This window comes from Leuciscus leuciscus (assembly GCF_965113295.1).
Source record: "Leuciscus leuciscus genome assembly, chromosome: 15".
In the NCBI taxonomy this organism is placed as follows: Eukaryota; Metazoa; Chordata; class Actinopteri; order Cypriniformes; family Leuciscidae; genus Leuciscus; species Leuciscus leuciscus.
The window spans coordinates 33,232,020-33,244,660 of NC_138739.1; the positions used below are offsets into that span (position 1 = coordinate 33,232,020).

General features: G+C 37.3%; 1 protein-coding gene and 1 long non-coding RNA gene across 2 annotated transcripts in view; one reads left to right on the forward strand and one right to left on the reverse strand.

Moving 5' to 3' along the window:
* LOC309475549 overlaps positions 1-12,641 on the forward strand; it is a 209,829-nt gene that overhangs the window by 113,293 nt on the left and 83,895 nt on the right. The window lies entirely within an intron of this gene.
* cusr (Copper-only SOD repeat protein) lies at positions 474-9,569 on the reverse strand. Its single transcript, XM_082138401.1, has 10 exons — positions 9,318-9,569; positions 6,046-8,113; positions 5,371-5,470; positions 4,268-4,345; positions 4,072-4,170; positions 3,845-3,977; positions 3,614-3,728; positions 2,889-3,013; positions 1,461-1,544; positions 474-1,374 (listed from the first exon to the last, which is right to left on the reverse strand). The coding sequence occupies exons 1-10, from the start codon at positions 9,355-9,357 to the stop codon at positions 1,283-1,285; spliced, it is 2,934 nt and encodes a 977-aa protein (XP_081994527.1). The 5' UTR covers positions 9,358-9,569; the 3' UTR covers positions 474-1,282.

Below are 12,641 nucleotides of genomic sequence, written 5' to 3' on the forward strand. Positions count from 1 at the left end.
CACAGATAAAGTGCTATGTATTTTGTGTTTTTGAAAGAAGTCTCTTAAGCTCACAATGGCTATGGGCCTATTTATTTAATCAGTACAGTGAACACTGTATTATTGTGAAATATTATTATATAAAAAGAAAATTCTAATTGAATATGTAATTTATTCCTGTGATCAAAGCTGAATTTTCAGCATCATTACTCTTCAGTCACATGATCCTTCATTCTATGCGGATTTGCTGCTCAAGAAACATTACTTATTATTATCAATGTTGGAAATTGTTGTGCTGCTTAATATTTTTGTGAAAACCATGATACTTTTTTCCAGGATTCTTTAAAGAATAGAAAGTTCTGAAGAATAGCATTTATTTGAAATACATTTTATTTAAACAATGTAAAAGTCGTTACTGTCACTTTTGACTAATTTGCTAAATTAAAGTATTAATTTCTTCTTCTTTTTTTAAACTTACACCCCCTCCCCCCAACTTTTGAATGGTAGCTTTATATATTTGTAATTATTCTTAGTAAGTCACCAGCCAGACATCCACAAAAAACACACACACACACAAAACCCAAAACAAAAACAAACAAAACAAAACAAACAGTTAGTAAGGCCTAACACAGGCTCAAATAACAAATTATAGTCTTGTTGCATGAAATCCAGGGCTGTGTTGTTTTCAAACAGATTGCATCATAAAACATACACATAATAGAAATCTGAGTTACATGGGAATAAAGGAGTATAATACAGTATTAAGTTAGGCTTTTGATGAATTTACATTGAATTTACAACCGATTTACAATGGAATTTACTTTGAAAAACTATTAAGAACAGAGCAGCATGTTCAAGACGTTTGTGAAACATGATCATGTAAACGTCTTAAATGAATATAGGTGTGTAAAATGCACATGATGAAATGAGAAATGTTCTTTACAGTATACAGGTTATCCCTGTATTTTATTTACGGACAAGAATGAAAAGTTGTAAGAGATAGAAGTATGTGTTTAATGGATTGTACTGTTGTTTAACAACATGCCGATTGTCCGGCTGACGAAACGTTTTTCAAAAACCCAGACAACAACATAGTGTCCATGAATCCACATGTACCAGATGTGGCCCGGATCTGGCCCGACACTTTGTTGCTGTCTGTGTTTTGTCAAGTGAACGTTTTTTTTGGAAAGACGTTTCGATATGGTGTCTAACCACAATTTGACGGCTTCCTAACGTTGGGGTGAACCTGTCCTGGTTTATTAAAGTATTGAAGTGAAAGCAGTGAGATCATTGCAGGGTCCATCTAGTGCCTCAGTAACCCGAGCAGAAAGACTGCAGCCATCATGAAGGACAGGACCATCCTGCAGGGGACCAGCATCAGTCCTGCCTTTCCACCTGAAAAAAGGAAGATATTCCAGGTTTAAAAGTGTAAAACACTTTTCCATGATGTAAATGTTGATAAACACAGAGTCCAGGCTTACTTGGAGTGCACGTCTTTGATTCTTTGAACACACCCATCTTGTCACTGGTCTTAACTGAGCTCAGCTTCTCTGGGCTCACTTTACCTGGAAAACAGGTTGTTACATCATTGTTTCTATCCATTTAACTTTTGGTCATTTCTAAGGATTCCCCCCTATTAACCTATTAAAGTTTGTTCATTTTTATGACTTAAATTGGATTTTTCAAAGTTCAAGGCAAGACACCTCAGGTGAATAAAGTAAAAAAAGAAGTAACTAATAGATATCATCATACTTCACAAGATGATTGCTGTATGTAAGAATTGCAAGTATTTTTTGTATAACCAGTTTTCTAAAAAGATATGTTTAAATAATTAAATATGCATAAAATCCCGGAACATAAATCTGAGCATTCAATAAAGCCAGGTTTAAAATTCTTGTTTTATTTTGTTGACATATTAGAGTCAAGAGTTTTTACAGAAGGGATTTCTGATATCTATTTATATCTTCATAAATCAGAAAATACTGTCAACAGCCAGAAAAAATACAATTGCACTAGGAATAAAATGTTGTATAAAATTAAGCAAATGATATATGAACAAACCCCTCACTAAAAACATTCAGAATATAGATAGAAATAAAACTGTAAAGTTTGGTGTATTTGAGTTCTACTGTGGATGAGAATTTTATTAATTTTTTTGTTGTTGTTGAGAAAACCTGTTTTTCCTAGTGTCTTGCAGTTTTTGAATATGATAATGATCTTTTCAACTATGCCCTGTAGAGAACTACAACGCTATTTCTACTATATTTAGTATGCAACCACATAGCAACCCCCCAACAACTCAATCACAACATTCACCAATCACATGTTCTTAAAAATAAAAAAGTATAATTCAAAAAGTTTCTTATAAAACACACCATCTAAAAATACAAATAAAAAAGTAGAACACTTTAGTTTCTATAATGTCCTTGCTGTCCTGTGGTATAGACCTCTGTCATATACCGCTCTCCTGTTTCACCATGTCTCTATGCTCCACCAGCGCATCAGATTACCGCGCAATTTCCCTTTTTTGTGTCTTTTGAATGGACTGGATTGTTCATTGTTTTGATAGAAAAAGCATACAAGTCGGTTCAGCAGAGGAAAGCAATAACTTCAATAATATATGAAGAGACACCCCCAGACCCTCAAAAGATCTAATACAAGTGTGGCTCTTTTCTGTCAGCTCTTGTGCTTGAATATACAATATGCTTGTATAACAATATTGTTAGCATTATCTCCATATCATTAAACACTGAGCTATTTTTAATCGTTAGTCTATGAAAACATGCGTCAGATCTCACTGTTTTTTTGTTTTTGTTTTTTCAGCATCTCACGCTATGAGCGCCACATGTCCTGTGAAGCTGAATACAACAAAATTTGCAGAATTAAACACTTCATATTCTTTTGTTTACCTGACACCAGATAATTGACCTCCTGGCATTTCCCGTCAGACCTTTGTGAAGGAGAACCAGGTAAGATGGAAACTCTGGATATGGGGAGGTTTAGCGCATCTGCCACTCTCTTACGGAAATCATACCTGCACATAACAGTCAACGTGCCATAATATATTTATTTTTTAAATGTATAATCTAATGGATGACTTTTGATTCTTTTTATGTGATATAATTGATCCAAATATCAATATCATCACAACATGTAAAAACTTTTATAGAAAGGTGACATATCATGTGTTAAAGAAAACCAGGAGTCATTGTGTAATTTCAAGAGTCATTGTCATCTGTAAATGAGTGTGTGTTTCTTTAATGAACATTTCCCATCCATGATGTTTTTTTTATTGTTGACTTATGTGGTTTCTATTTTTACACACAGAAAAGAACAGATCTAATTATGTAAGTTTTGTTTTTATCATTTTTTGTTTTTCCCTGTGAAATTTCCTGATATTCTTAGTACAGTTATTGATATATAAACACCAATTTATATCATGATGCATCATTACATGGGCCATGACATGACAAATTCAAGTAGTTATTTAATACAGTGAAACATGCAATTTTAACCTTAAGGATCTACAGTACTTCTACCTAATCTAATCCTTAAAAACTAGATTTTAGTTAATATTTTGAACATAAAAAGCAAGTTAATTGTATGAAGGACATTTCTGTATTTTTGAACGCACCTGCTGAAGGACGCCTTGTTGGGGAAGATCTGCATGGCAGAAGGGGATTCTGAGTGAATATCTGCACATGTAGTTGTGGTGCTATTGAGTCTGAGAACTAGTGACCTCTGGACAACTGGGGGTAAAACAATGAGACAATTTCTATGTTAATCGTTTTGCAGAATTGTATTCCAACGCATGAAGATACAATGTGTATGTAATGCAAGTGTGAAAGTTATTCATATTTGCTACCTGTGAAGTCTCCGGCCAGCTGCAACAGAATGTCATTGTACAGTTGTCTCTTTGTGAGACTTATGGATCCATGTCTGCCCGTCAGATCTCCAGCCAAACAGGACAGAGCCCTCATCTGAGAACAGTTGTTCATCTGAGAGACAATTATTCTGTCTTAATTATTTTGCATGATATATTCAAAAATGTATATGTAGCATTTGATGAGAAAATAGTTAATCTTCTCTCACATTTGTAATGTTGAATGGATTAAACATTTCGTCTTCCCCTGGACATGAACCATCTGGCGCCACCGGGTTATCTGCAATGTACCAGGAAGCCTCTGCAAACTAGAGACCAATGATAAAAGTGGTCACATTCAATTAAATAAAATTGTATTACGACAGCTAACATGACTAATGAAAAATTGGATAAAATCAAACTTACTTTTAATGGTTGTGATGCCTGTAGATCCACCTCTAACCTAACGTCACCATAGCTGCCATCTGGAAAGGTCTGTTGGTACTAAAAACATGTACAGTGTATCACATTAATATATTAAATATAATATCTCATTTAAAAAAAAACTATAGGCTATACAATTATTATTATTTATTTTTTTGTATAAATTATTATATATATTTGTAAAAAAATTATACATAATAATATATGTAATGATTACCATATTATCAATATTTTGGTGGAAAAAAAACATTCAATTGTATTATTATATTATGTATTGTATTATGCATCCTAATGTGCTGGAAAACAACAATAAATGTCCAGGGGTATTTTTTTCTTTTATATTGCTGCCCATTAAAGGGTTAAGTAAAGTTAAATTGTTGCCTTGTTCGACCACTTTGAATTCAAAAACTAATGGAGAACTTGAAAAAATCAAGTAGAACTAACAAATTACTCGACAGGTGAAATGGATGGAAGCAAAGATTTTTAACCATTTTTTATGACAAATGCTTCAATGCACCAGATGCTCTAGACAAAAAATGTGTTATACATAAAAAAATTATAATTTTTTGTTGCTGTTGTAAATCATGTGAGTCGTTCTTCCGCATGCAACACCAAGACCACAAGACAGCTGCAGGTCTGTTGTGCGGCATGTGACAGATCCATCTGCCTGTGGTAGAGATGAGCGTCATACCGTCCCAGCAGGACAAGAGCTGTACCCCTGCACAACCACAGCCTCACCCAGTTACCCCTCACCACCCCTTCCTCCTCCATCCAGCATTATTAGCAGTGTCATCTTTTTGTGGCAGATTTAAAGTGACGGTAGATTTCAAGCCACTTTATGGTGAGAGAGAGAGATGAGGACGACACTTATTTTTTACAGTTCCCTCTAATTTAGTAACAATGGAAACAGTGGAAGCAATTCAAAATAGACAAATTTGTAGCAACACCTTAGATCCTGGCAACCACCCAGAAAACCCTACCATCATGACGAATGAGTTTCGAACAGGAAAACACCTAACCTATAAAAATCTACTTATATGATTTATTCTTAAAAACACCTATATTAGATTTGCTATTGTTTTTACCATCATCACTGTCCCAGTTACTTCCCCACTGAACATGGCCTCAGCGATCACCCAATTTGCATCTGGGGCGTCCTCTGCTAAGATATTTGTACACCTCATTCTGTAAATAGGGAAAGACAGAAACCATTCTAAGTTATCCATGTTCGAGTAAATTGCACAGGATTCTTCCCACATTCCTACAGTAGGTGAGTCAAAGAAATCTGGTGTATTGAATAAATAAACATTATGAATGATGTGTGTAGAGGATTGAGCTGTGTGAATCTTCCCACGCATGCTTTTCATGACAGGATGGTTATTAGGTACTTCAGATATCTGACTCCATAATTATCTTAAATAGCTTTACAGAAAACTGACATGAGTTTTTTTCCCCCGTAATATTCAGTTTTTACAATTTTTTTTAAAAAGTTGACAGTCTAACTGCTGTCTCAATGTGGCAAATGTGCCAGACTTTGGCATTGACTTTGACACACTTAATGAGGAACCGAGACAAAATGCAGAATAGGGAATTGTATCACAACCTGCACCTGCAGTTGTTTCCCTATGTATGGTTCTGCTTATAAATAGCTTAAGAAGAAGCAAACTTATCCCTTATATTTATTTTAAAGTTCAAAATGTCATGAAAGGCCAAATGCCAGATGACTGTTTTGAGGATGAATGATTCATAAAAGAACTAACCTTGAGCCGTTGTTATAATGAATGACCAGGGACCGGCCAATGATGCTGTTCGGACCTGAAAGTGGCATATTACCATCCATGTACTGGTTCTGAAAGTTGTTCTGACCCGTCAGGTATCCAGACTTCCCACTGATGTCTCCAATCTCATACTGATCGACTGTGCCAATCCCTGGAGCTGGAGATGAGGTTATGTTCACAGAAAACGGGTTGAAGTGCCCCATGATGTTACTGTCGGAGCAGGGTTCCTGTACACTCTTGATTGGAAGAATATGGATGTGGTAGCCACCAGCTCTGCTGTTAAGCCCGGTGAAGGAGATATTTAGGATTGTTGGCCCTTGAGGAGAGACTTGGGAGAATCGGACTTGACCTTCAGAAGATTCAGGCCCGTACCAAGAACTTGAGCGAGCAGAGGGAAAGCGGAACAAGGTGAGATTTGCGCAAGCGATCCGTGGAGCTGTTTGGTTTGGACCATGTACCACCAAGGAACGACCAATCATTCCAGACACCCAAGAGGTTGTGTCAGTAAAAAAGTTCTTGGTAGCCACCGTACCCATCTCAGACTGTAGGTTCAGAGTCTTTTGCTTGCCAGCGATATCCCCAACTTCACAGGCAAAAGGGCTGTCAGGACCACAGTTAACAGTGTATGCACTCACCGTTGTGTCTACGTAGAATGGGTTCCAGTGTCCTCCAGTGGACAGACAACATGCCTTGTCACTGTCTGTCTCTGTGCTGATGGGATAGTTGTGGACGTGCCAGTTGTGATTTAGTGTAGAAGGTGCAGAGAGTTGTGCGTAAGATAGGTCCATGAACACGGAGACATCAGAATATGGGTCACCACTAAGTTGGGTGAACAGGACCGTCCCCACAACCGGTCCACGAAAGGCCGCCTTGGCGACAGTCACTTCGCCGGGGTAGCCTATACTTGCACAGGCAAATCTGGTCGTATTGGGCAAGTGTATCACGACAGATCGACCCACAATGCTATTCCGCCCAAACAGAGGTAGGTTCCAGTCTGTTAAAGTGGCCTGAAAGTTACTCGCATTCTCCAGAGAACCATGCCTGGCACTCAGATCTCCGACCTCAAAGCGATCATGCGTGGACCCTCTTGGTGGCGGATACGCCGGTTCCTGAACATTCACATTGAAGGGGTTCCAGTGACCCCCAACATTGTTGTTGCTACAGCTGCTATCCGAGGGAGATCTCATCTGGGGTAGGGGAAACTGATGAACGTGGTACGGCCCAACTCTTCTGTCCAGGTTTGTCAGGTTAACAGTGATGGTGGTGAGATCGAATGGAGATAGTTGATGGAAGGTGAAATAGCCTTTAATCCCTTGCATGTTCAGGACAGCACTGACAACCTTCAGTTCAACGCTTCGGATCTCTGCACACGCGTAGCTTGAGGTCAAGTTGAGAACAGCGAAGCGGACACCAGAACTAAGAGCGGAGATTTCCAACCGAGACTTCACAGGTTCTAGAGGTGATCCCACACTCAGAAGGCCCAGCTTTGTAAGACTCTTGGGATCCAGACTACCAAGAAGCGTAGTGCAGCTGGTGACAGTGCTTTGTGATACAAAAATTGTGACATTTGTAAAAGTCCTTGTTTGATTGATAGTTCTTAGATCTGAGAGAACCCTCGCCCCTGTTTCTCCTGTCACTTGCCGGATGAAGATGTTCCCACCCACGGGACTGAAAAACCGTGCCTGCCACGTTCTGACCAGGGACTCCGACATGAGTCCGGCACAGATCCTTGTGCCGTTACATGTCTCCACCAGCACTGAGAGGGCTTCCAGACTAAGGTGCTGTTCAAATAGAGCGGACACATTCACCACAGCCTGGGGCGTACTTACAGAATAGGTGAAAACACTGTCTCCTATGTATGACTTTTGACAGGGTGAAGCAAAATGGCCATACATAACAGGGAACGTAGTGAGGGAGATATTGAATGATGGACACGTTCCGGTTCCTGTGAGATTAACAGTGGACTTCAGCTCCGTGGAGTCAAAGTTGATCCAACCAGTGATCCCCACCATGTTGAATTCAGCCCGATACCGCACACAAGAGGCACAACCTAAACAGAGTCAATGGAATAATCAAAATATCAGGAGTTCAAATTAAGCACATTCATTCTTTTCAGGAAGTCTACAAACCATTTATGACTTCAAGCGTTTAATTTTAGAAGATCACATGCAGATATATCAAACAGATCAGTCAGATTCCAGTGTAAGATTACTCATGTCAACACCTCATCTGTTATATCAGAGGTCTTCAGCTCCTGGGGACATGCTGTCCTGCAGAGTTTAACTCCAACCCTACTCAAACACACCTGGACCAGCTAATCAAGCTCTTCGGGATCGCTTAAAAACCACAGGCAGTTGTGTTGAAGCAGGTTGGAAATAAACTTTGCAGGACAGTGGGTCCCCAGGAGCAGGTTTGAAGACCTCTGTGTTATACTTTTGTTAGACACCAATAACGCTGATTAAAGGACAATATTAGCAGCTTAGGATGTGCTCAGGTGACAGGTGGGTTCAGGTGTCACATTTCTAAGAGATTCTCTAAGAAGAACTTAGGGAGTGTCCGGCTGAATTCTGGGAATTGTGTGGTTTAACACATAAATAAATAATGTCACAGTCGAGCTGAGTCATACTGAACAACAGTGATCCATACAAAAAGTAAAGTTTTCAGCTATGCAAAACTCCCATTCATAAAAAATATCAAAGACATGAAAGCATGATTTGACTTTTTCAGCACTTTTCCCTGTGTTATAGGTGTGAAGGTTAAATTCAAATTTGAACTCATACACCGTAACTAAGGATACAGTTTAACTATGTTAACTTAAAAAAGAGGGCTTAGAAATTACCAATATTTTTCAGTGCAGTAAAAATTTAGCATGTACATTCTCTCACATTCATCAACCTTGAAGTTTGTTTATAGTGCCTGTTATGCATTTAGCATCACGTTATACCTTATGAAACACTATAGGTATCACATACAAACACTAGATATCACCAGGTATCGCAAGGTCACTGAATAATTTAACAATTGTTAAACAATTACAGACTGTCAAATGCTAATACGCTAAATAAGAATGTATAATATCTTACAGTGACATGGTATGATGCAAATCATTAACTTTACCCTTGACTTTGCAACAATTTTCCAGAAACTCAAAGTTGAGAGACCACACACTTTGAACATGCAGTGTTGGCTATGCAAATCCCTATATTTTTGGGTAAAAAAGAAAAAAGAAAAAAAGAAAAGGAGTTGGCACTTACCCCACAGGATGAACAGGGTCAAAGCTCTTGGCAGCAACATGTTACCAGCTGTTGTTTATGTGTGAGTTTGCAAGCAAGAGGTAGAAAGTGTTATAGGCAGTTGTGTGAGTGGTTTCACAAGGGAAGCCCTCTGCGTGTGTATATAACCTTCAGTACTAGAGTAGTCTATACTGATGTCTGCATGTGTGTGTATGTGTGAATTCCTCAATGTCTCAGTGTGTAGCCGGATTGAATGAGGCTGTGGCTTGTCTCTTCTATAGTCTCCAGGGAGGGCAGCAGAGGGAGTGGCTTCTCAACATCCTGCGTTCACGCTTTTCTTGACATAAACACATAACAGCTGACACAACATCCATCACTTAAAACCATGGAAATATTGCAGGTTTTCCCCGGAATTAAGGTTTATGGAAGTGATGAACACACTACAGGAAAATACATCTCAACATTTTGGTGTTAGGCGTAGATTAAGGAGCAAATTTACCAATTAAAACCTACGATCATTGGTATTTTTTCTACTTTTCTGTTTCTTGCTGTTTCTTTCTCCTCAATGTGGCCAATACAACATATTTTCCTGATAAATATAGGATTTATTTTTGGCATGAGCTTCTCCAAGATGCTCTTGAGGTTCTTCAACTGGTGCTATTTTTGAAAATGACTGTTGAGGCCTCAATGAGGAGATGTGATGCAGACAAGAGTCCATTTAAAGACAGACTAATTTTTGCTATGGAAAGATTCTCATTATTATGGTTAATTATAGCTGGCGTACACAAGAAATATGGTGACTAAACAAGCAGTCCACAAATAAAGAACCTGCTTCTAATCTTTGGTTCCCTTATGATCATATCTCCACGTTCACTTCATTATTAGAATGAGAGCAGCTATTCTTTCATCAGATGACCGTCCTGCTAGATAAACAGACAACCGTTTTTTATTTCAGGCTTATCTGTCTTTTCAAGGATAAGTTTCATATCAGGTTATTATGATATTGTCATAAAAATACATACAAGTGTACAAACACATACAGACACTAAAGTTTGTTTTAGAATAGTGATGTTGGTTTGTGCGCATATATGTTTATGATATTGACAATAATAATGAGGTATAGGCATAACTACACATTTAATTTCAGGACATTCACATACATAAACTCTGAATCGTAGTAATTCACAATTTTTTTTTTTACAAAAATCATAATCCTACGCAAGTCAAGATAGGTTCAAATATGTATAGATAGGCTATACATATATGTACATGCTGTAAATATTGTATGGAACCGTATATTGTATAGATCATTTGTTCTGATTATTTTGTTGCTCCCTTATTCTCTTGAACATGACGTATAGGTCCAGCTCAAGTTTTACCTGGTGTCACATGATGTGATTATATTACCTTAATGCTCTTCTCTGGAAGGTAAAGTTGTTATTTCCGAGAAAGATTTAAGCTTCAGCATACAAATTTGCTTAAATTATGATTCTACAACATCGTCAGAAGATCAGACAAGCTGTCAGTATGCCAATCTGTCACTATAATCAGTTTTTCATTGGTATAAATTGCTGATTTACTGATTAATACTGATTTTTTGTGTTTTTTTCCCCAGACTGTGTATGTTTGATAAAAAAATATTTTAAACTTAAATAATTGGGAATGTTTCTGGTTCTGCATCTAATGTATCGCTAAATGAGGTAGAACATACAGCAAGTCTATTATAGTAGAAAAAAAAGTAAATTTCAAAGGTCATTATTGACAGTTCGAACAATGTCAATATTGACAATAAGTTTTGCTTTATAGGAAAAGTACACTCTTGTATACTCCATAACATAGTTCAGTATAGCAGCGTTGATGAGAATAACTGTGAATTTAATCATTAATAACAGTTGAAGCTATATTTTAGACCAGTGGTTCCCAACCTTTTTTTGTCTGAGACCCCCTTTTTCCCAAGAAAATATTTTAGGGCCCCCCTTCACATTTAATTATATTATCGCTCTTGTAAGCTTGCAGCAAGGATGACAAAATATGTTGTTTTCAAACAACGGTATGTTTACTATAAACAGATATGTTTATGCACAAATAATAGCCTATAATATTGAAAATACAATAACAAAAACATTAGTAGGCCCTTTGTAATTTAAAAATGTAAGCCTAGGAGTAGCCTATAAATTTGCCCTATTTTAAATGCAATAACAAAAATATCAGTATTCACACTTGTGTGTAGGTAAAAAAAGAATGAATATAGGCTATTACTAAAGACTTCTGTCTGGGGCCTCAATACTTGCATGTTATTTGTGAGGCTTTATCAATGTGAGGCTTTATTTTTTAGGCTTTTGGCGCAATAGCGAGCGATAACAAACATGCGTTTATTAACAGAATAATGCGTCTTTCGGAAGAACATTGTAGCCGGAACTACTTCTCTCTCTGTGTGCGTCTATGACGAGTCACGCAGGTACTGGGCTACTCCGCAGCGGCAGCGATCCAGGGTAAAATAGTCCCAATGTAATCACTTATTATAGGTGTACCATAGTGATTCAGGATAAGACAAAAAAACGGTTTGGAAAATGGATTCATGATGAACTCGCTCATTATATAAATTTTGAACAGAAAAAAGTTAAGGACTTTTATTTAATACAAATTGCTCAAAACTTTTCAAAATATGACGCGACCCCCCACAGAGCTCGCTGAGGCCCCCTTGTGGGCCGCGACCCTATGGCCGCGACCCCCCTGTTGGGAACCAATGTTTTAGACATTACTTCTGTGTATCTTAGGTTCTCTGCTGCCATCTGCAGGTCGTTTATGATCGTTCAGAGTGGTGTGTCACCACCCTACAGAAAACAGTGCAAAATGTGCATCAACATAGCAAGTAGTTATAATACACTACCGTTCAAAAGTTTTGGGGTCAGTAAGATTTTATTATGTTTTTAAAAGAAATATCTTCTGCTCACCAAGGCTGCATTTATTTGATAAAAAAACTACAACAACAACAACAACAAAAATATATTATGAAATATTATGACAATTTAAAATGACTTTTCTATTTTAAACTGTAATTTATTCCTGTGATCAAAGCTGAATTTTCAGCATCATTACTCCAGTCTTCAGTGTCACATGATCCTTCAGAAATCATTCTAATATGATGATTTGATGCTCAAGAAACATTCATTATTATTATCAATGTTGAAAACAGTTGTGCACAAATTTTGTTCAAAATTCTTTGATGAATAGAAAGTTCAAAAGAACAGCATTTATTTAAATAGAATATTTTCTAACATTATAAATGTCTTTACTGTAACTTTTGATCAGTTTAACTCATCCTTGATGAATACAAGTATTGAT